The sequence below is a fragment of the Cetorhinus maximus genome, chromosome 20, assembly GCF_964194155.1.
Source record: "Cetorhinus maximus chromosome 20, sCetMax3.hap1.1, whole genome shotgun sequence".
In the NCBI taxonomy this organism is placed as follows: Eukaryota; Metazoa; Chordata; class Chondrichthyes; order Lamniformes; family Cetorhinidae; genus Cetorhinus; species Cetorhinus maximus.
Genome location: NC_135898.1, coordinates 51,076,706 through 51,102,417, shown reverse-complemented (window position 1 = coordinate 51,102,417; position 25,712 = coordinate 51,076,706). Strand labels below are relative to the sequence as shown.

The 25,712-nt window shown below is 39.8% G+C and overlaps 1 protein-coding gene across 1 annotated transcript in view; it reads right to left on the bottom strand.

Annotated features, from left to right (window-relative positions):
• LOC144694371 (uncharacterized) overlaps positions 1–17,367 on the bottom strand; it is a 36,358-nt gene extending 18,991 nt beyond the window's left edge. Inside the window, exons 1-3 of the mRNA XM_078564688.1 lie at positions 17,255–17,367; positions 16,278–16,574; positions 9,274–9,346 (exon numbers count right to left, since the gene is read on the bottom strand). Of these exons, the coding sequence (XP_078420814.1) occupies positions 9,274–9,346; positions 16,278–16,574; positions 17,255–17,311 (427 nt within the window). The 5' untranslated portion in view covers positions 17,312–17,367. The remainder of the gene's footprint in view (positions 1–9,273; positions 9,347–16,277; positions 16,575–17,254) is intronic.
• Positions 17,368–25,712: the final 8,345 nt, after the last annotated feature.

Genomic DNA, 25,712 nt, shown 5'->3' with positions numbered 1-25,712 from the left:
CACATTAAAAAGGGAAGCCAGCCATTACCATTTCAGGTGTGCAGCTGAATGGTGTCATGCAAATGGGGCCCCAGGTTAAAATTGGGTGTATGTGAGCTCTCCCTTTTGAAAATATATAGGGTAATTTCGCATATATAATAAATTATTGCTAAAAATCATTTGAAATCATTTTATTAACATGCACTACAATGTATAAATACATGAACAAATGAGTCTCCTTGAAAATATATTTCAGCTATTTTAACTTAACCCACTGAGTGGGTAACCGTTGGGGTCAGATCGTCCACTTCTTCTACATTCTGCCCGATTATATTTTGAAGTTTGGCAGTAAAATCAGATGAAGTGTAAAATGGACAGCCAATCTGATCCCCTCAGTCTCCCACTGAAAGGATATTTTAGAATTGCCACTTCTGTGTTAAATGGCGTAATCAAACGTTATAAGTTGGAAAGTGTGTTCCTGAGACTTTGGAAAGACATCCACATAAAATATTTTAGACAATATTTTAAGCCTCACCGGCACAGAGCAAGTGGATTGGTGGGTAAAAGGTAAATATTAGTTTGTTCATTAAGTTGTAAATTTCCATTGTGTTTTAGATTGATAAATATCAATTCCAGTGTTATTAGTTAACATTTCTACTATTTTCATATCTCACTTCTAGAAATAAATTTTAGAGGTCGGTGTCTCAGTAATTTGAATGTCAGTGGGTTGGATGTTATGGCTTCTGGCAGGATGAGGGAGGCAGAATGGGAAGTATGTGATCCACTCGTCCTGACCCAATTAGGCTTCTAGGTCACGACATCAGGCAGGAGAGATGTTATGCCGTGAAACAGAAGTCAGTCACCGCCACCAATTTAAAGGCCCTCTTCCCTCTCACTTTCCCCATTTATTATGGCAGCTTAAAAAGTGAATAAATAAAGCAGTGCGTGCAAATGCTGCTACCTTCATCACCAGACTCTGCTGCTATATGCACCCATGGTCCCACTTGCAGGCCTTTTCATCTGCCCTTGTGCCATATCTTCATATCTGGCATAGATCACTCCCAAACATTTTCCTGCCTGACTACCGAAAAAAGGAATGTACAATGAAAGATTTCAGTCAATTGGTTCTTTAACAAGCTTGATAGTGTAGCTTGTTAATTCCCTGAAGGAAAAAAACCAGTAAAAACTAGGAAATAGGAATACTGGTCCAAACTGGTCTTGTAAACCTTAAAATGGAACACCAGTAAAACTGGGAAATAGTACAGGTCTGAACTGTTTTTCCTTCTGGGTTATTTTTTTCCTCAAATTGCAGGGAGACGGGCACCCTCTCTCTTTCTGTAATATCGGAGACTGGCGGGATGACATCACGCCTGATTTTTAGCCGTAAAATCCGGCCTAGTGTCTTAGATTTTGACAGTTTGGCGTCAAGTGATGGTGGTCAGGATATCAGTGATTTAGAAGTCAACTACCATATGGCAGGCCAGCAGGGTCTCGTTGCATGCATCGAATTCGAGGGTGGCTGGCAGCAGTGCATTTAGCAGCCTCAGTGTTCCCTGGATCATATGTTCCAGGAGGTGGTCATTCCACTGCCACAGAAGGTGTAACAGGTCAGGGAGTGGGTGATCACCAGTCAGGATAGGAGGAAAGCACAGGTAGTGCAGGAATCCCCCAAGCAAGTGGCACTCACTAACTGTTTTTCAGTTTTCATGACATTCTGTGAGGGGAAGGAGAACAGCCAGAAATTTTGGTCCAAGTTAACACCAAAGTAAAAACAGTGTTGAGATCCATCAGGTAAAGTTTTATGAACTAGCAAAAAGATTAAACAGGGTCTCAAAGGAGTAATCACAGGTTTACTCCGTGTGCCACAAGATAATGAGCAGAAAAACAGGAAGATAGTGCAGGTAAATGTGTGGCTAGAGATGTGGTGCAGAAGAGAGTGTTTCAGATTCTTGAAAAACATCAGAAATTTAACAGATGAGTAGGATCACCAAAAAAAATCACTATTTTGGCTCAAGGAGTGGTCCATCGTCAAATATTCAAAGTTCCAACAAACATTGAAAATGCAGACACTGCAAATATGGAGTGAAATTACAGAAGATGCCTTTGACACTAACGATTAAATATTCAGAATATTAACAAACATTGAGGAAATAGGTGTCGGTGTAGATCTTGCTCCTGAGGATTTTAATAGCAACACTGAGGATATAGAGAATGATTTGTAGAAATAACTTGGTAAAAAGTATAAATCTAATTGATGCAATGTAAAGCAAATTAAAATAATTTCATTGTAAAATGAAATATGTTTGTCAAATAATGTTTTTGAGTATAATTCTGTGAATTTAGGTATGCGTGTTTAATATTTGCAGGATTAAAATTGTTAACTAAAATAGTTATGTGAAAGAAGGTAATTAAATGAATTGTTGAATTAAATCTGTTGGATATAAGGAATGCTTTAAATACATTACTTCATAGAAACATTTTCGTGGTCTGATTTTCAGCTTTAATACCTGTCTCATTCAGTCCAAATCCCCGTAGGGCAAATATCTCAATTATTATTTTATAAAAATATTTTATTTATTTATTTTTTTAATCTTACTTTTAACCTTTAGCCCAGCTTGTTAGAAATATACCTAAAACTGCATGCACCAGATTGCAGAAAATAGCAAAAGGTATTAAATTGTATATACATCAATGGCTATAGTGTAACTAATAAGGTTGGTGAATTGCAGACACAAGTTGCTGCATAGGATTATGACATGGTTGCATTAACAGAGCCATGGCTCAAACAAGGCCAGGAATGGGTTCATTATCATGAATACTTGGTAATCTGGAATATTGAGAAGGAAAAAGAAAAAGGGCAAGGGCAGTATTGCTTAAGGATGATACAGTTCTAAATAGAAAGGATATATTAGATGGCCCTAGAACTAAATTTATTTGACTTGAGTTAGGGAAAGAAAGCTGTTTAATTTCTGGTAGTTTTTTTTTCATATAGAAGAGAGCTAAAACAATAAGATAGACGAGCAAATCTGGCAATTTTCAAAGGTAAAAAACAAGTAACAATATTCTGAGATTATTACCCTAATAATATTATTACCCTACTATAGACAATAAAAACAGTGCCAAGAGTAGAATTGTAGAGGAATTTCTGATTTGTGTATAGACAGCCGGCACAGACCCAACAGGCCAAATGGCCGCCTTCTGCCCTGTAATCATTCCGTAATTCAGTGATTCATTTTTATGAGAAGGTTCTCAATCAATATGTCTCCAGTCCAACAAGGAAGGAAGCTGTGTTGAGTCTGGTTCTGAGAAATAAAGTAGGGCAAGTGAAGTTTGTTACAATAGAAAATCATCTAGCTAACAATAATCACACCATAATTTGATTTGAAGTAATTATTGAAATTGAAAATATAAGTGATATAAACACTCAAATGGAGGTGAGCTAATTTCAGTGAATTAAGAAGGGACCTCACATAGATAGACTTGAAAAGGCCATTTCAGTATTTGTTCTGGCTATACAATCGGTCTGGGTGGAGCTAAGAGGCAACAAGGGGCTGAAAACATTAGTGGGAGTTATCTGTAGACCTCCAAATAGTAGTGATAAGATAAGGCACAACATTAAACAGGAAATTAGAGATGCATGTAACAAGGGTGCTACAGTAATCATGGGTGACTTTAATCTAAATATAGACTGGGCAAACCAAATTAGCAATAATACTGTGGCAGATGAATTCCTGGAGTGCGTATGAGATGGTTTTTTAGACCAGTATGTCGAGGAACCGACTAGGGAGCAGGCTATCCTAGATTTGGTATTGTGCAGTGTCCTATAGGGAACAGTGACCATAACACGATAGAATTCTTCATTAGAATGGAAAGTGAAGTAGTCCAATCTGAAACTAGGGTCTTTATTCTAAACGAAGGAAACTACGAACGTATGAGGTATAAGCTGGCTACGATAGATTGGGGAACTTCATTAAAAAGCACAATGGTGGATAGGCAATGGCAAATATTTAAGGAACGAATGTATGCATTTCAACAGTTATACGTTCCTTTCTGGCGCAAAAACACAACAGGAAAAATAGCCCAACCATGGCTAACAAAAGAAATTAAAGATAATATTAGATCCAAAGATGAGTCACATAAAGTTGCTAAAAAAAGTATCAAGCCTGAAGATTGGGAGCAGTTTAGAATTCAGCAAAGGAGGACCAAGAGATTGATTAAGAAGGGAAAAATAGAGTATGAGAGTAAACTTGCAAGGAACATAAAAGTGGACTGTAAAAGCTTCTATAAGTATGTAAAAACAAAAAGATTAGTGAGACAAATGTAAATCCCTTATAGTCTGAAACAGGAGAATTTATAATAGAGAACAAGGAAATGGCAGAGCAATTAAACAACTACTTTAATTCTGTCTTTACAGAGGCAGACACAAATAACTTACCAGAAATGCTAGGGAACCAAGGGTCTAGTGAGAAGGAGGAATTGAAGGAAATTAGTAATACTAAAATAATAATGCTGGAGAAATTAATGGGACTGAAGGCCAATAAATCCCCAGGGCCTGATAATCGACATCGCAGGGTACTAAACGAGGTGGCCATGGAAATAGTGGATGCGTTGACTGTCATCTTCCAAAATTCTGCAGATTCTGGAACAGTCCCAGCAGATTGGAGGGTACCAAATGTAACCATACTATTTAAAAAAGGAGGGAGGGAGAAAACAGCGAATTACAGACTGGTCAGCCTAACATTAGTAGGGAAAATGCTAGAGTCTGTTATAAAGGATGTCACAACAGGACAGTTAGAAAATATCAATGAGATTAGACAATGGATTTATGAAAGGGAAATCATATTTGACAAACCTACTGGAGTTCTTTGAGGGCATAACTAGCAGAATAGATAAGGGAGAACCAGTGGGTGTGGTGTATTTGGATTTTCAGAAAGCTTTTGATAATGCCCCACATAAGAGGTTATGGTGTAAAATTAAAGCACATGGGATTGGGGGTAATATATTGGCATGGATTTAGAATTGGTTATCAGACAGGAAATAGAGATTAGGAATAAACAGGTCTTTTTCAGAGTGGCAGACAGTGACTAGTGGAGTACCGCAGGATCAGTGCTTAGGCCCCAGCTATTCATAATATATACCAATGATTTTAGATAAGGGAACCAAATATATAATATTTCCAAGTTTGCTGATGACACGAAACTTAGTGGGAATGTGAGCGGTGAGGAAGGTGTAAAGAGGCTTCAAGGCAAGTTAGACAGGTTGAGTTAGTGGGCAAATACATGGCAGACGCAGTAGAACGTGTATAAGTGCGAAGTTATCCACTTTGGTAGGAAAAGCAGAATGGCAGAGTATTATTTAAATGGTGATAGATTGCAAAATGTTGATGTACAATGTGTCCTTGTGCACCAGTCACTGAAACAAGCATGCAGGTGCAGCAAGCAATTAAGAAGGCAAATGGTTATATTGGCCTTCATTGCAAGAGGACTTGAGTACAGGAGCAAGGATGTCTTACTGCAGCTGTACAGGGCCTTGGTGAGACCACGCCTGGAGTAGTGTGTGCAGTTTTGGCCTCCTTACCTAAGAAAGGGTATACTTGCCATAGAGGGAGCGCAACGAAGGTTCGCCAGACTGATTCTTGGGATATCGTATGAGGAAAAATTGGGCGGGCTAGATCTGTATTCACTGGAATTTAGAAGAATGGGAGGGATCTCATTGAAACATAAAATTCTGACAGGGATGGACAGACGGGATGCAGTAGTGACGTGTCCTCTGGTTGGGGGGTGTAGAACAAGGGGTCACAGTCTCATGATACAGATAGGCCATTTAGGACTGAGATGAGGAGAAACTTCTTTACTCAAGAGGGTGGTGAACCTGTGGAATTCTCTACCACAGAAGGCTGTGGAGGCCAAGTCACTGAATATATTTAAGAAGGAAATAGAAAGATTTCTGGACTCTAAAGGCATCAAGGAGTATGGGGAGAGAGCGGAGGTATGCCGTTGAGATAGAGGATCAGCCATGGTCATAATGAATGGCGGAGCAGGCTTGAAGGGCCAAACAACTGCTGCTCCTATTTTCTATGTTTCTATGTACTGCTTGAATATTTGATTCTTCTTGATGGAAACAAAGAATAAGAAATTGACATTGTTTCTTATTTAATTCATACAAATATTTTGTTTCATATTTTATTCATAGCAAATCATTCTTAAAAAATGATTATAAGCATTAATTTTTATTTTCTTTAATCAGAAATTTCACATGTTCCTAATATTTCTCTTAAATGAAGTGACAGCTGACCTTATGTCTGGAAATTGCTTGTGAAATCGCAAAAAATTATGGACTAGTTAGGAAATTGGCTGAGCGGCAATAGAGTGGGAGTAGATATAATGGGCAGGTATTCTATTTGCTAGGATGTGACCAGTAGTTTTTTGCAAGGGCCTGTGTTGGGGCCTCAACTATTCAACAACTTAGATGATGTTCATAATTTTATTTTTATTTTCCTATTCGAATGTGCCAATGACAGAAAGACAGGCAGCACCATATGTAGTATAGATGGAATATAAAATTACAAATATATAGATAAGTTGAATGGACAAAGCAGTGGCAAATTGAATTCAATGTAGGCAAATATGAGGTCACCCACCTTGAATCTAAAAAGAATAAAACAAAATACTTTTTAAATGGTGAAAAGCTAGAAACACTGAAGGTCCAAAGCGACTTGGGGGTCCAGATGGGAAGATCATTAAAATGTAGAGAAAATAATCAAAAAGGCAGGGAAGACCTGACACTGGCCAGTTAAGTGCTTGATGGCATTGGACCTTTCCCAACAGAGGCCATGTGGGACTCCTGCCAATTCTCCAAGACCCCCATCGCCAAGATTAAATTCTGCTCATTATTTGTGTAACACTTATCTTGATCCAAGTGTTGAAAAGAAAATAAAGACTTGCTTTTTTTGTGCTTTTCTTCAGCTATCTCAAAGCATTTTACAGTCAATGCAGTATTTTTGAAGTGTATTCACAGTTGTATTGTAGACAATAGGTGAGGATAAATTTGAATGTGAAATTTAGTTTCTCCTTGCTCTCTCAATGGCTCCTCAATGTCATGCATTATTTTTCCCAATAAACTTTAAAAATGTGAAAACTGAGAAATGACAGCACTTCAACAACAACTTTTGACTTTGAAGCTTGTATAGACATGGTTAGTGATACAATTAGTGGATTTTGGGATTAAGGCTAGTGCTGAGATGATGAAAGTTAGCTCTCAGTCTTCAATTCCAACGCATCCAGGGATTTTGTGGCAATAAGGCAATTCCAAATTGAGCATTTGGATTTTTTACTTATTATCCATTTCCATATTTATTTACTGTTAATAAATACAATTTTAGCTTGCTAATCCTTACTATTCATTTCATAATACTGGACACTATCAGTAGAATACACAGTGTATTCTGTCCTGGAGTAAGGAAGGATACTCAAGTCTTCCATGTGAGATTCTTGAGCCACTTACTAGGAAAATGTAGGTGAGGGAGTATGCAGTTGCCTTACTCAGTTTTTATCTTTGGAGTACCTTTTCAGTGGGTTGCAACCAGGACTGAAAGCCCCCACCTTAAAAATAGGAGGAAGAGGCACCAGCACCTATGAGCCACAAGTACACTTGTTGGACATCAGTCCACTACTCAGAGCCAGAGCTCTGATTTCCGCTGGCTCAGGCTAGCTGGAGTGGGCTCTGAATCTGACACTTGTAACTCGGAGATTGAATCCAACACTGAACCTATGGTCACTCTTCCTAGATGGTGATGCCCACTTGATATCAACCCAGTACTTAGAGACAATTCTAGTCTCAGTTCACTGAGACTGAGCAAACAATGGAAATGCTGATGTCAAAAATATCACTGTGCCCCTCCAGTGACTGGGGGATTAAAGTTGTTCCGTCCTCTTTCATATGACTTCAGCTTGTTAGTATTTCATTGTATTTACCACAATGTAGTCAGGGCTTGAATTGTTTCTTTTGTTTTACTAAAACTTACCAAAAGTTTGACCTTGAAATTATATTGTGGAACATTATTGTCCAAACACTTAACACATTCATTCGAGGTTCCTCTCTCCATTATTTTAATGAGGTTCCTCTCTCCATTATTTTAATAGAGTGTTGACCCATTGAAAATAAACTTTAGTATCCTAAGCATCACTTAAGTGTTTCCGATCCATTCAGTAATATATATTTAACATATAATCTATTACCATTATTATACTATTCAGTTTTGTATGCAAAACCTGTGCAAATTTCCAAAACCAAGTTATATTTAACACTCAAAAGCATAATAATTGAACTTAGCAAGATACACAATAGCGTTGTCAGAAAACAAAAGCAATTATTTTGTGTATTAAAGCCATAATTATATATCTTTTATTGAATTATTGGAATGGAAATGAGCTTACTGATCCACATTTAACCCATCAGGTACAAAAGTAGAATAATAGCTATTGCAAAATGTACATAAACACCCGTAAACAAATTTGCTAGGTGACTTCACTAATTTTTAAGTTTGACTTTGCAGAACAAAGCATACATTTCTTCATTCCAACCTCATAGCTACAACAATGAGAGAGAACACATTTACTTTGAGATCAAATGATTAGACCAGAAGGGCACTGATATTCTCCTTCCACCTCCTCCAGTCACATATGCCAATTGGTGGCTGTTTATCATTCATACCATTTTGTTTCTAGAAGGTTAGAGACCTTATTGTTCCATATTGATATCTGAGAAACTCCTACCTCCACCACACAGAAATTGAAGCTAACATTGTTTGGTTGTGATACCTCACCATGACCATTACAGATGAGTCTATGTTAACCCAATCTTATTATTTTTTCTAGATTAACTTAAACAGACCTTGGGTTAATCTTAAACGACTTGCTTTGCCCTACAAAGCAATGAGCAATGCTCTGGCCATCTACATGAGTCTGAGAATTTATTAATACCTCATGCAATTGGTTCTTTTCTTGGCCTTAATTCAGTTGGTCACTCGAAAATTGATCAAATTTATTTTTTTGGCTACTGTCTTTGCTGAAACAAATTCTAAACTGAATAACTCTTATAATATAATAATGACTGAACAATATTCAGTATTGGATATGTGAAAGTAAACAACAATATAGACCACAAGATGAGCTATTTGTTTCAATTGCAAAATTTAAGTTTAGCTATATTTTCATTGAAGCAAAGTGCACTCTAAACATGTGGAACATTATTAAACAAACTTATGATTATGAAAAGTAAGGACCCAAGCTTTACCTCCTTCATGTGAACAGTAGAGTTCATTTTCTTTCATTCTCATTGCCATTGCATCTGAATCCGCTTGAGGATGCTGAATTAAGACAAGTTTCACAAATAAAAGGTATGAAATTATTTTCTTACAAATGCAAAGACTAAACAAAAATGAGAAATATAAATTCACAGGACTTTACATGTCTGTTTTTATCAAGTGCGGCAAAATACTGAATTGTTTCTCTTCTACTCCACTTGAAAAACTTCCTTTTTTTGTGTTTTGAATTGAAACTTTTGGACAGAAAATATTTCCCTCTCATTTAGATAAATCTTTATCTCTACAAATCCTTATTTCTTTATATCTTTAATCTTTGAAATACTTTGTGATAGTAAAACAAACTTTACACAAATGGGCACAAATCAGAAAGTATTGCTCCTACAATGTCTCCCTCGGATGCTACGGTACTGAGCAGTGATAACCTAGCTTAAGTCACTTGGACTGATTTTACATTCATGTGCTTCCAGTGCAGATAAATGGTTATGACAAGCACATTTTAGGAAATTTAAGATGCCTGATTCATTATTTGCCACCCATTTTCTTTCCTGTTGAAATGAACAGATAGAGATACACTGCCTGTGATTATCTGAGAGAATTGAACTCTACCAGAAGTGTGGGGGCTGTAAATTGACCCTAGTATCTTCAGGAGAAAAAGGAAGAAAATAGGAAATAAATATATATTAATAACATGATAAAGAAACAGTGCTTTACTGTTGTTTATGAGATAGATTGTAGCTGTCAAATAAAACATAATGTAACTTCAAGTACCCATACCCATGGATCTATAGTAGCTATTTTCTCAGATTCAGTGTCACCAGTTACTCTTGTAAGTAAACTTTGCATCCTCTATGATCAAAGTATATCTTAACGATCCAATATTTGGTTAAATAATAATAGGATAAACCCTTCACTGTTTGCACATGGTACTATGACCTCACAAATGCTAACATGTATTCCCCTATCTTCTCAGGTGGGAAATTGTAAACCACGCTAGTGAGGAAAGACTGGTTGTAAACCAATAAACTTTTGCTTAGATAGATGAACAAAAGAATTTTCAAAAAAAATTATTTTTCTCTTAATATACAATAACATAACAAGATTCATGATCTTGCTGCTATTATGGGCTAAACTTACTGGAAAGTTACCATTCCAAACTAACCTCTCTTATAAGCGGCACTTAATGGCCCAGATCTTCCGAGCAGCAGCAGCAACAATTGTCGATTACTACTGTGCTAGCAAATTCCTCCGACTTGATAATGCTACGCATTTCTACTGTGGCCTTCCGAAACCAGCTTTTACAGAAATGTGCAGTGCAGTGACCCTCAGGGAGCTCTGTCAAAGTGGGGGAAAAACTGGGGGAAGACAAGACATGCCCCCTTTTTTACAGCACTAACTGCCGTATGTTAAGTTTGAAGGTTCAGTTAGTGAGTGGATGGGTAAGCGGGCGAGTGAGTAAATGGGTAGATGGGTGAATGAGTAGTCAAGATTGGAGTGTTAGTCTGGTGATCAGGGGAGTAGTCAGGTCGGGTATTTGAGAGGGGTAGCCGAGTTGTTGGAGATGTGGCTGGGAGGGGTAATCGGGTCGGGGGGTGGCGGGGGGGCGGGGGGTTTAGTTGGGTCAGGGTCAGTTGTGTAGATGTCCAGGTGTTAGACTAGATTTTAATCTGGCCAATATTTCCTGGGTAACTACACAGGTACACAGGTAAGTATTGCAGAACTGTTCAAAGTCTCCGACTCTAACTCAGAGTCGGAGACATTCGCGAGGGTCCCAGGGAACAGGGGAATTGCTCATCTGAAGTTGAAACTGCCCAAGCAATCCCCAGGTAGGTCTGCGCGTCAGGTCTCGATGCACATCTTTGCTCATACGTCTGATGATCCACAGACTGAAAGTTTTAACCCATAGCTACCTCAGAAGGGAGTCCTTCAACTTCCCTCTAGCTGACTAGGGAGCAAGATCTTCTTGTGTGCCTGGTAGCCTCTGACTCAAACTAACTGCACCTCTAGATGGAGAGAAAGAAAACAGCCTACTTAATCCCTTCCTTACCTGTGAGTATTGGGGATTAATCTACTGAGTGGTCATCAGTGGTTACATTGGGTTACTTGTAGCTTTAATACAGTTTATTGAGTTAAGCCTTCCCAATGCATATTGAAGGAAAACACAGGGTATCAACTGCTCCAGGATGTGCCAAATTGTCTCAACATTAATCCATTATGCAAAAATAAGCAGTTTTAATGGTTCTCCCATTTCATTTCAGGATTGTCAACAACATAATACAAATGAAACCAAAAATTCCTTCTAAGCCAAAGTAAAAGTCTGGAAATGTTGCAATTCTGTAGTGGATATCTTCAATATGTTGGTAATGGAAACAATATGAAGAATCCATTATCTAATAATTGAATGATATGTCAAAATTATTACTTTGGTTTTCCCATGTGCATATTAATCACCTTCATAAAAATAAATATGTTTAAATGTTAACAGAAGTGTTCCAAGTATTTTTCATGAACCATTTGGAATTATGTATCCTAACATTTTATTTCATCTTTCTCCCCTTCTTTTGCTTCTCGGTACCAATCATCATTCCCAGCTCAGGATGAACAGTTATCAGTTCTACGATATCTGGAAATTCTTATCTTGATTTTGATATTGAGATAAAGTTGATTTGTAACCAATGTGAGGTCATCTTAGAACATCCACAAATGAGTGACTGGGTTTATTGATGGTTGTGGAGAGGTAGCAGACCCAGGGGTAGCATACTGCTAGAGATTGCTCAGTAAAATGTGCCTTGGTCAGCAGTGTGGAATGGACAATGATGAAGTGGCAGTTTGTTTTAATTACACAATTTTCTTTCCCATTTAAGCCAATAGAGAAAAAAATCAAGCAGAATGCAAAACAGGCTGCCAATTCACTGTTAACTGATTTGTGTAACTGATCAAAATGAACCCAGAGGACCAGGAAGTGGAGAGTTGACCCTGAGCCAGCAGAGGTTGGTCTAAGAGTGCAGTAGAGATGAGTCATGGCTTCCATTGTTAGCAATGTCACCCAGCAGATCCAGTATATCAACAGAGGAGGAAGGTGTAGTGGCATTAAATTCTGAGGACCAGGAACAGTAAAGTCCAGGAAGCCAGAAGAAAGTGATAGGTAAATTTATGAAATTGGCACAAATCAGGACCTACTTCAAGGAACATCTGTGGGAAAGCAAGGGACACACGAGATCGGAAGTAGCTGCAGCAGCTTAATGAGTAGGTCCAACTCAGTCTAGTGAATGATGTTAGAAGTGTTCTGAAGAACGAGTGGAACAAAGCAAGGTAGAATCGGCAGCTACAGAAAGTAAGCAGATAGTAGAAAAGTGGTGTTCCTTGAGCAGTAAGGGAGTAGAATCTAGAGCAGGATGGTAACCATGAATGAATCATACCTAGCTCAGTCTAGAGTAATGGTACCAGTGGAGGAGAAGAGTGTACAGAAAGTCAGGTACAGATAAAGGCACATATGTTGCAGGTCACATGACTCATTTCTGCTGCCATTTGATTTATATTCTGTAAGGCATTAGTGTCATATGTGTATCTGAGATATTTTTATAAGTAAAACTGAACAGAATGCATGATTGTCAAAGTTAGTCTCAGAAATAGGATAAAAAAAGGTAGTCAAACTTTACAAATGGAAATATTTATTGTATCCTACTGTTGCTTATAAGATATCCGATTTCTAACACTGGCTGGAGGAGTTTAATTGAAAAAAATAACATTTTTGTCATTTTAAACAATACTGAAATTAGTTCAAAGTTGCTAAAGCATGATTTTTACTTCCATTGCAGTTTCTCTGCAAAATATTTTAACATGGAAATATATTATGCTTTATTCATGTACTTGAGTCCACTATGTGAACATTATAATGTAAATGTCTGTAGGTTTCCTCTAATTTCAGTTATGCAATTCTTAACATAGTTTAAAAATATAACACAACTGCAGACAATATTTTTATTTTAATTGCCTACAAATGTGCAAGTTTTATTTTTATACAATATGTGTAGTTAAGTAATGCCAGCAACTATTTACTTAACTAAATGAATTTTATACTAAGCTATTTCCCTCAGTATATCAAAGCATCTGACTTCAAAACTTAACTCAAGTGTGTGTATACCTGCTGGAAATGTGAAATCAGGAAGACTGTGCAAAAGGATAGAATCTCCGGTTGAATTCAATTGCATATATATGGAATCTCATACTGAAGATCCCAATTAGGTGGTCTTTGGTGTTAGTTTATTGCTTTGAATACAGGAAATAGTTGCAACTATGTCAGTGACCTGACTTGAAATAGGGGGCTTCCTTTTACATGCCTTGCAAAATCATGAGGCAGAATCTTCTGGCTGGCGTGCGGGTGGCGGAGTCCACATGCCAGCGCTTAAAATGTCGCACGCTGACGTCGTGCGAGCGTCCCGACGTCAGCGCGCGGCATCGCAATATATCGGTCAGCAGGCACGCTATGCAGCAGGACACGCGCCCGCCATTCATTAAAGGCCTTGTTAAGGCCATTAACTCTCCAATCGACCAGGATTTTGAGGGGCCCATGCACACTTCGGGTTGGCGCATGGGCCCAATGGGCAGGTGGGTAAGTGTTTTTTTACAAACCTCATCCAGTGGCAGGATGAGGTTTGATATCGGATTTAAAAACTTTTAATAAAGTGTTTGTGTTCTTCACTAACATGTCCCATCTCATGTGACATTTTCACGAAGGGGACATGTTAATGATTTTTTAATTTTTCTATTTTCAGACTTTCACAGAGTTTCAGCAATCTCCCTGAGGCAGCACTTTGCCTCAGGGAGACGTGCGCTCTTTCACGTGCATGCGCAAAAGAGCGCACTCTGGCAGTTGGAGAATCCCCCCCCTGCTCGCACAGGGAGTGCACAGCGCTTCCCGTCGGGTGACACGCTGGGCAGGCCTTAATTGGCCCGCCCACTTAAAATGGTGGCGGGGCCCGTTTTGGTGGTGGCGATCGGCTGCCCGCCCACTGCCAAGTCGGTCGGGCCCGCCCGCCTATTAAGGGCAAAATTCTGCCCATGGTGATCTGTGGCAATCTAAACAAATGCTCTTTATCTATTCATTCATGGGACTTAGGTGTCACTGACCATCCCTGTACAACTGAATAGCTTGCAGATGGAAGTTTTAGATGGAAGTTAAGAGTTACCCACGTTGCTGTTGATCTGGAATCACATATAGGAAACATAGAAACTTTACAGCCCAGGAGAAGGTCATTCAATCCCTTGTGGCCATACTGGCCAAAAAAAGTTATCCACCTAATTCCACCTTCAAGATCTTGATTCATAGCCCTGTAGGTTACAACATCACGAGTGCATATCAAAGTTTTTTTTAAAAATGCAATGATGATTTCTGCCTCCTCCAGCCTTTCATACAGTGAGTTTCAGATCCCCACCACCTTCTGGGTGAAAAAAAAATCTTCAATTCCTCTCTAATCCTTCTACTTAAATCCATGCTCCCTGGTTATTGACCCCTTTGCAAACAGAAATAGAGTGGATAGGAAGAACCTATCTAGGCCCCTCAAATTTTATACATCTCAATTAAATTTCTCCTCAGCCTCCTCTGCTCCAAAGAAAACAACCCTATCCTATCCAATCTTTTCTCATAGTTAAAATTCTCCATTTCTAGCAACATCCTTGTAAATTTCCTCTGTACCCTCTAGTGTGATCACATCCTTCTTATAATCTACACAGGGAAATGGGCTGCAGGACCCTTCTTTCACTGGGGCCTGATGATGTCATTGTGCTCTGACTGCAATTTTAACTCTGGCCTTGCAGCCTTCTTTCCTGGTGAAGATAGTGGGAAACGAATACCAGAAAAGGAACCAGAAGAATCCATTTAAGGAAGTTTGATTACTTGTGGGTCCAGAGTAGTCCTCCACAAGGAAAGTTTAGGATTCCCCTGAAATGAACACCCTTTCCTTCCACCAGAGAGCAGACACATTTGGGCCATTGGCACCTTGCAGATTATACCAGGAAATTAAAATTGCCCAGACCTCAAATTGCCAATGCTTGGCCCATTTGGCATCCTTGCCCAACCAAACCCCAATTCCATTTAAAATTCTCCCTACCGAATCAGAAAGATCTCGGAGCTGGGTTGTTGCCCTATGCGAGTCTTTCACAGCACACAGCCAAGTGACAGATATCTGGTAGAATAAGTTACCAGTGAAGAGTTCCGACTGCCTGGTTATTTCAGAGCATCAGGCAGAGTCCACAGATTCTATGCCTATGTCCCAAAGGTGTTACATGCATGTTTGTTGTGGAGTGGATTGCCTTCCCTCGTGGGGAGGATGCATTTTCTTGAGGCTAGCCGTGATAGCTGCAATAGATTACAAATTGCAACACCTAACTAATGTTTTTTTGATATACCTTTTTTCTTTACTATTCTTTTCAACCTTGCTGAAGTCCTGCACTATAGATCTTGGTCCTTCACCTAGATTTCAGCAAATTTATTTAATCTTGTCCTATGGCCTGCAGTGCCCTTCATCTGTTCTTCACTGGATGTAATTTTTTAATTTAAAAATCACATTCAAATCTCATGGTGCAACAGACAGATATAGTGACTGACCCATAACAACTTAGTTGTAAAAAAAAAGGTAACTTGAACATTTTTTTTTACACAAATCGATATTTTATCTCCGGTCAGCTACTGAATGGGAAAAAGATGACTGAAGCTTGGATGGTCAGTTCAGGAACATTGAATCATACAGCTTTATGGGTGGAATGTATTGATAATCCTTGGTGGCCTGATGATGAATTTGCATCTGGTTCAGTGAGTCTAGAACCAGCATTTTTTCTCCAGACAGCCTGAACTTCATTTCTGCGGTATATGAAGAGGTGAACTTTGACTTTCTAAATCCTAATATATATATGATATATAGTTATATGATTAGATGACATGCAAATTATTACATATTTCATGTTCAATTTTACTTACTTGAAAAGCAGTTTCTGTGAGTTTCTGTACCCATTCTTTGCAGTCAGTTTTCTCAGTTAAAAACGTATACAGTTTCGTGGTTGTCTCAACTGAAAAGGCGCTTGAATCCTTTGAGCAGTTTTCTACAACAACCTCAGATATTCTGACACAGTCGCTCATTCGAATGAACTTTCTGTCTATCCTTCTTGTAATATGCATCTCTGATAAAGTGGAGCCATCTTTGAACTCAAAGTACTCAAGACGAGAAACAGACTGATTGCTCTGGGGGTAGAGGATAAGCCAAACCCTCTTCCATTTCTGTGGGGGAGAAAATGTGAATTTTAATATAGATTTTAAGATTGAATCAGGATGCACAAATATATTTAACTTACATCATTCACTTGAAAATGTTAAAGTGAAGCACAAATCTCAAAAAAAGTGTACACAACCACTCACAAACACACTGACATTCAGTAAACGTAAAGGAATTAGTCGATCCACATGTGAAATTGTACCTTATGAATTGATGTTTACATGCAGTAACTTCATACAGAGGGGCTGGCCAAACACGCGAGTGGATCACAAACCACGCCGATATGTCACCGATTCGCAAGGCTTTTATACAAAATAAAACGGTATAAATCACCTCCCTCACTAATAATGAAATGTTAAAAAACGCACGATTTTTTTTTACAATTATACAGCTCAGATAGATTTGCTGTCTCACTTGCAAAACCGTGTAAGTAATTGGTATGCATGTTGTCAGTAATAAACAAATAAATCAAAGGACAAATAAAAAGTGCAATAAATGTCTATAAAATTAATGGAAAAGTCCCTTTTGTTAGGCGATGATTTTACTATTATCGACTTATGTGAGGTCAACAAGTCTACATGGATCGAGTCCCAGTGTGTTGCTACATCCCTGTGAAAAAATGTTGGAGATTTTTATCCGTACCTAGCGCAAGAAATGCTTTTTGCATGGAAATAAAGGCAGATACCTTCCTGAACTTCTGCTGCTGCATGTGGAGCAGACCTTCTTTCAGCGTGTCTTCCATGTCTGTATATTGTCCCACAGAACATTTGAGGCTAGTGTTCAATTCTGTTGTGGCGGATATGCTTCGCTTCCGCTTTGAGTTTCCGTTAGTTTCCAAATGCAAAGCAATGTTCATACACCAGTGGCATTGGGGGCGGTACTATATCTTCATTTTTAAAAATATAGGTTAGGATATTTAGGGCAGTAAGCAATGGTGGCTGCGGCAGAGATTTATGTTCTTCCTAAATGAGGACTAAAACTTGGCGGGGGAGGGGTTAATGGGCAAAGGATGAAGAAGTCACGAAATGTGCGCAGTAATAGTAAGCCTGGACTGTTTAAAAGTCTGGTTGGAGCGCACAAGTTCGGCCCTAATTGCTAATGATCAGAATTTCAAGTTACCGTGCTAAACAGACAACTTCAGGTTCAGCATTCAAGTTAGATGCAATTTTGGTCAAGCAGTCTATGGGGGTCTTGCGCCCACTTCCACAAGGTGTGGGGTGCTCTGATCGGCACACAGCTCCAGCAGCAATAATCTTAAAATGTTGAGTATCCTTTAAATAGTGCTTGAAATCAACACCATTGCCATGTTTGCTCCCAAACAACTTGTTGGTATTGGGAAAGGGTGTTAGATGAAGCACTGGCCACCAAACTGCCATGCAGCCTCTTTAATAATCACTAGCAGGCTGTTTTAAGTGGAAACCAGCTGCTTGATAAGCCTACGGATGGCCATTCCGAGCACTAACTTCAACTCCTTTACCAAGACTGCTAAGTGCAGACCAAACTGCTATTTCAGCTTAAGACTCAATCTTGGCCACCTCTTTAATGCCTAAAATATGCGGTGAAAATCACATCCCACCTTGAAAAATATAATATAAGGACTGTATGAATAACTCGTCACAATTCTGAGCGTGCAAAGCACAGCCCTAAGGTCTCCGCTGTCACCAAGATATAAACATTACCATAAAATTGTTTGGAGTTTACATGTAAAAGCGGTAGCGCAACTCCTTAAAACTATTGAATGTTAGATCCTTTTCTAGGCTATAATGTTGTACAACAGATGATATCAGAACAACAACCTGTTATAAACCTCCTGAGCTTTATTTCAACGGAGTTCATTCAGGGAGACAGCGGTCTAAAGCCAGCCGCCAGACAATGATGCTTTGCATCAAAGCCACACGGGTAAATTTTTAACCTCAGTGCCCGACCGCCCATGGCAGAATTCACCTGGTTTTCATCGCATTGACTTCAACCACACGTTTAACCATCACTACAGCCAGAATGTGAATGCAGCCCCTCTGCGGGGTTAAGAATTTTTTTAAATGAGCAACCAGCACACTTCTGGTTTTAACAGAGGCGGACAGGGGTTGGGCGACAAGTTCTGTCTCAGAATCGGTCACTAACATATTTGAAGGAGGCTGCCTGCCGCCAATTTAACAACTTTTAGTAGTCGTTCGGTATTACAGTACTTGATTTTGTTAATTTAGTTTAATTGTTTGACTCTGAAAGAGTTCCAAAAAAAAATACAGTACTTGAGTCTTGCTGAAAAAAGACGAAACTTTTCCTCTTGCACTTTTTTCAGAAATACTTAACTTTCAGTGTTAAGGGGTGCAGGTTGACTTTGCTGGATCTTGAGAAAGACAGCAGATGAAGGAAGGTGTAAGGGGCTGAATCATCAGATAAATGCCTCCACAGCATTCTTTATGAGCTGGGAGAGGCAGGCACACCAAACGTTCCACCATATGATCGCCCTCCCTGTGATCTACTAAACCCCCACCCTCCCGAGTTGGTATCTGGATCCTGTGATCAGCCAATCCTTCCCGTAGCCTTCTATCACCGATCCCCTCCATCTCATCTCTGTGTCGAATTTCTCTCTGTTCTGCTCTCCAACTGCTTTAATTACCCACCAGTTGGCTGGCTGCAGGCGGTAAACCTGCTGAAATATTAAAAACAGAACCTGCTGTTAAATTTGACAGGGCTTTGGGTTTCCAGGTGGCAAATTCCATCCCACCAACCCCCACCCCTCCCTCCCTCTCCGGCTGCCCACCCCAGCTCTCTACCCGCTTCCAACTTATTACCAGGGCCTATATATCTTGTATGTCCCAAACCTGTTCACTTCTTTCCCTAGTTTAGGCCATGAGTAGTATAACTTCATCAACAGTGAAACAAAACCTTTGTCCCTAATTCAGACTATCCAAGAGAAACAATTTTATATGCATGTTCACTTTTGAGGAGCCTAATATCCATCATCACCCACAACAAGAGTGAAAGGGGCAACTTTAATTTTGAGGAACCAGCTTCATTAATTCAACTGGTGAGCTGCAGGGCACCAAGCAACTTAGAAAGACAATAGGGTTTCTAATGGGATCAATTTTCACCTGTCACCTGGCTCATAGCTAATATACATATGCTTCACCTCACCCTCACATACTTAGCGCTACTACAAGCCTCAGACCCACACCTCACACTTTGCACACACTGCCAGCTATTCAACATGATTGTCATGACACTCAAGCATATTGCATGACATTCTCGGGCACACTTCCTTCTCCCTTGCAGAAGCTGGTACACAACTGATGGCAGCAGAAAGTAACTGGGGGCTAAGAAACATGCCTACATGCTCCCACTTGGCAATATTATCAGAAAATACAACATCAGGTTCCACATAAATGCCAGCAACACACAGTTCTATCTCACCAGCACTCCTTTGGCCCCCTCAATTCTCTGATTTGTCACAGTGCTTGTCCGACAATCAATTTTGGATGAGCAGAAATTTCCAAATAAATGTCTGGAAGGCTGATGCCATTGTCTTTAACCCCAACCACAAACTCTGTTCCCTGTCCATGGTTTCCATTCCTGGAACTGTCATAAGCTGAGCAAGTCCATTCCCAGCCCACATGTTGTGCATGACCACAATTTGAGTTTTCAAGCACCACAGAGACTGCCTACTTCCACTTCTGTACCAACACTCAATTCTCACCTTTCCTCAGCTCATCTGCTACTGAAACCTCATACATGTCTTTGCTACCTCTGGACTTGGTTATTCGTATGCTCTCTTGGCTGGACTCCCATCATTCACCCTACATAAACCTGTGTTCATCTGAAACTCCGCTGCCTGTATCTTAATTCACTCCAAATCTCACTCAGCCATCATCCCTGTACTCACTGACATTCACTGGGTCCCCATCCAACAACGCATCAATTTTAACATCATCCTTGTTTTCAGATCCCTCCATGGGATCACCCCTCCCTGTCTGTACAGCCACCTCCAGCCCCATATGCCTGAGATCTCTGTGCTCCTCCAATTCTAGCCTATACATTCCAGATTTTTATCACTCCACCTCTGGCAGTCTTGGTTTCAGCCGCCTTGGCTCTAAGTTCTGATTTCATTCCCTAAACATCCCTATATGATTCTGCCCGCTCTCTTTTCTATTTTAAGGTGCCCCTGAAAACTAGCTCTTTGATTAAGCTTTTGGTTGTCTTTACTGATTCTCTTTCTTTGGCTCAGTGACTAAAAAACAAAGATGTTTTTCATTTATCGCATTCTTGTGAAGTGCCTTGGGACTTTTTACTACATTAAAATACTACATAAATGTAAATTGTTATTTAATTTATATATTTGGTTTGGAATGTTTAGTTTGTGTTGCATTTATTTTTTGCATTATGGCCGAGAGAATAATGTGATCAAAGCAAATACTACGGATGCTGGAAATCTGAAACAAAAACAGAAAATGCTGGAAAAACTCAGCAAGTCTAACAGCCTCAGTGGAGAGAGATAAACAACATCGCCACAGATGCTGTTAGACCTGCTGAGAATAATGTGATCATTAATTACAGGGTAGGTAAGGAGTATGGTACTGTTTTTGAATGGGGAATCGGGGATGAAGTTACTGGTATTGCACTTGAATTAGCCCTTCATGTACAGCCTGAGAAGAAAGGAGCTGTCTAGGTTGCAGCCTCTCCCCTTTTCCTCCTCTTCCAAATTCACTTCCTCATCCTCCTCTTGCTCCTGCTCCTCAGCTTCTCACCTAATCTATGGTGGCAAAGACTGGTCCCACATGATGGCAAGGTTGTGCAGCATGCAAGATACCACCAGGAATTTTGAGACCTACTCAACTGAGTACCGCAGGACTGTTCAAGCAGATCAGGCAGAGGAATCGTTGCTTCAGCACGCCAATGGCATGCTGTGTCTTGTAACAGTATGGTTCTCATTATACGCATGCTTTGTTTTCAGGGTATGTGTATGGGTTACAAACAGGAGCCAGTGGATAGCCCTTGTCACCCAGTAGTCAGCCTTTTGTTTGCTGTGGTGCCTGAAATACAGCTAGAACAGTGGAATGCTAGAAAATAAATGCAGCATGACTGCTATCAGGACAGTGGGCATTGATCTGCAAGATATGCTGCCTATGGTCACTGTCATTTTGACTTTGAGAGAATGGAATCCCTTTCTGTTCCAGTACATGGCAGCGTTGACATGTGAAATGCATATGTGCACAGTCAGTGGCATCCTCACGATGAAGAAGACTGCAATCCTTTCAAACCCTTATGCTTGTTCTGTGTATTTATTACTGGTAAGGGGGAATGCAATGAGGTTATCTCCATTTAAATAAAGAGCCTCAGTGACCTCCCTCATGTAACAATAGTTACAAACTGGGAGATGTTGCTAATATTTCCATCAACAGCCTAGAAGGCACTAGACACATAAAAGTCCATTGCCACATTCACATTAACAACCATTGTCTTTGTGGTCCTTGCCCTGCTATAAGGTTGGAATTGTACCTACAGAAGTTGACAAACTTCAATGAAGATGTCCTTAGTGAAGCACAAATGTCACAAATACTGTTCATCACTAAGGTTCAGGTAGGAGAATTGCTCCTTGAACACCCTGGGTAGATATAGCCTTCTGCTGAGAGTCCTTCTCTCCCTCCTTCCTCTTATGGCAGTTTGTTCTGCTCTGTGTGACCTCTGCTTATTCTCCTAGTTATGCTCTATTCCTAGAAGGAGGCCTACTACTCCCTTGTTTGGAAGCAACTCGTTTGTGAATTGGCCTTGAAGTCAGCAAAAATATCCTTCAGCACATGCCAAGCCACTCGCTGTAAATTTTTGAAACTTGATTCAACTGCAGAAAGCAAAACTACATAGAATTTTAGTAACAGCCAGAAGAAATCAATGAGCAACTGACCTGCAATCAGTTGATGATCCCTTTAAATAGCATGGGTGGAGGCCTCCTTACCATTGCTTATGTGTTTTTAGCTTAACAGCCAGCATCGGCTGCTTAATTGAGCTCCAAAATGACAGCCCTGGCTGTTGATTGACATTGTGATCTGTCTGCACTACGCACTTAGAGCAGACATTAACTGGGCATGCATTAATGTCTTTACCAAGATGGCACCTGACAAGCTTTGCTTCACAAGTGTGTTGTATTTTGGTGCTGTAAGGGCACTTATAATGCACAACATGTCAAAAAACAAAATCCAATTTCTCACCCTGGGTCTCACAAAGACCTGATTTTTGGGCGAGTGTAGAGATGAATTCTACTACAATTTACAACAAGAAAAAGCTGGGGCAGAAAGAGGCTCAGCTGGCAGCTAGTATGAACCTTGTAAACGAGGAATTTTGTTAATGAGATCCTGCATTGAAATTTACCCTTTCTGTGATCAACAATTGGTGCTCCCAGCACCCAAACAAAATTGGCAAATTAACAAATCAGTCACCTGAGCTGTTACTGAATTCTTATAGGCATCCTTTCCATTGACAGGCTGTGTTTTAATGGAACCATTGATACTTAGTTGTATTTTGCTCCCAATTTAGGGTTATTTTGATATGCAGATCATAATTTTTGCATATTTCATACAGATCTGTGATATTTTATTTAATCTCTACCCAAACTCCATCCATCCATCCATCTTGCTTTCATTAGTAGGTGATCTTCCAATATAAACTACACCATCCTCCTTTGCACAAGCACCTCTAGTTCTTTTTTTCTGAAAAGGAGTAGTTGTCCCCACATTGCCCTTTGCTTCCATATAAAATGTGGAAAAAATTATCAGTATAAATAAACACAGTTTAAAAGTTGATTGCTCATTGGAAATTCTATTTGCCAGCCAACTGTGCATCTGACTTAGCTCCCAGCACCATGGCACTGTGACAAATGTGGTTTTAGGTTTTTGCCAGAAACTTGCAGAAGCCTCATTAGCTCATGCAAACCAGAGTACGATGATGTCAGTAGGATGCTGGTGCAATTTTGAAGTACCTATAGGCAGATCATATGATGGACAAACTCCGTCCATTGGTTCTCCCCTCTCCCCTTTAATCTACATGGTCTGGCTGAGCACTGTGGAAGAGCAACCAGATTGCCCACTCTCCCTGTGTCAAGAGCTGTACCAAATATCAGAGCAAGTCATCGATGGATTTTTAATGAGGCCCCACCATGAATATAGTTTGGACTTCCAAATTGATTCAGTCTGGCAGGCTGTGTACTCAAACTACCTGCCTCTCATCTGATGGAAATGGTCACTTCACAGCTGACCCCGACATTTTCACATTTACATAAGCCTGTCAACCAAGCCTACCATTTCATTATCTTGCTGATTGTTACCAAGTTAAGTTTCCAGTTGGTAGAGCAGTTTGGCATGTTGTTAAACATTTGCTTCACTGTTGCTATTTGTCATTTGATTGCAGTTACCATCCTGATTGATTTTACTGCTGGGATATATGACTTAGTTCATATATTCAATTGAGCACCATCATTTGTGATAGTTTTGAATCTTTCTGGGTTTTATGCCAGTGCTTTATCTTGATTTTAACCTATATTCTAAGCTCTTATAGCTTATAGTAAACTTTCTAACAACCCTGAAATCATCACCACGTAACTGGTATATCAGACCTTCATTAGCTGCCATTTACCTTGATGCCATTGTTGGTATCTATCAATGCCTCACCTAATTATTTCTGAATAAATGATGAAGGAATGGGGAAGGTATTGCCTTATTTTTACATATAAAAATTAAGGAAAAATAAATGTTAAAGAATTATAATTTCTATAAACTATAATTTTGTATTTCCTTGAAGCTTCTCCCTTTTCACCATCAGAACTTCAGAAGAAGTGCAGCAGCTCTCCTCCCACTGATATTTGATCCACTTGGGCCAATTCATTCCCCAGAACCAGGTCCAACAATGCAGAAAGGGGCACGTGAACACCAGACTACACCTCAGTGAGATGTAGATTGAGTAAGGAGTTGGAATTTGGTTCAGGTGAGAATTTCTGGTAAACTTTTCTTAACTTTAAACTTAGATTAAGAGTTAGGTTTTTACTTTCAAACATTGTTATTTGAATACCCTAGTTAAACAGGGAGCTGCTGAAAGTGGTAATTAAGTAGTTGCCCTCAATAGGTGTTAAAGCTGAGCTGGCTAGTGAGTCATCAGAGCCTCTCTATACATAAGCAGAGATGTTTTAAACCTGCACACAGAAAGGGGTGCATGAACAACAGGCTATGCCTGAGTGAGACGTAGATTGAGTGAGGAGTTGGGAATTTGGTTCCGGTGGGAATTAGGGATAGAGGGGGAAAGAGGTGCTCCTTTTTCTACTTTTTTTCAGACTCCAGTGATTTTTTTAAAATTCGATCTTGGGATGTGAGCGCTGCTGGTCAGCATTTATTGCCCATCCCCTATTGCCCTTGTTCAGAGGGCAGTTTTTTTAAGAGTCAGCCACATTGCTGTGGGTCTGGAGTCACATGTAGGCCAGACCAGGTGGGGACGGCAGATTTCCTTCCCTAAAGGACATTAGTGAACCAGATGGGTTTTTACGACAATTGACAATGGTTTCATGATCATTATTAGACTTTTAATTCCAGATATTTATTAAATTGGTAAGGAGGATGGTCCTGTTTTTGAATGGGGAATCGGGGATGAAGTTACTGGTATTGCACTTGAATTAGCCCTTCATGTACAGCCTGAGAAGAAAGGAGCTGTCTAGGTTGCAGCCTCTCCCCTTTTCCTCTTCTTCCAAATTCACTTCCTCCTCCTCCTCTTGCTCCTGTTCCTCAGCTTCTTACCTAATCTATGGTGGCAAAGACTGGTCCCACATGATGGCAAGGTTGTACAGCATGCAAGATACCATCAGAAATTTTGAGACCTACTCAACTGAGTACCGCAGGACTGTAAAAGCAGATCAGGCAGAGGAATCGTTGCTTCAGCACGCCAATGGCATGCTGTGTCTTGTAACAGCATGGTTCTCATTATACGCATGCTTTGCATCCGTGTATGGGTTACAAACAGGAGCCAGTGGATAGCCCTTGTCACCCAGTAGTCAGCCTTTCGTTTGCTGTGGTGCCTGAAATACAGCTAGAACAGTGGAATGCTAGAAAATAAATACAGCAGGACAGTGGGCATTGATCTGCAAGATATGCTGCCTATGGTCACTGTCA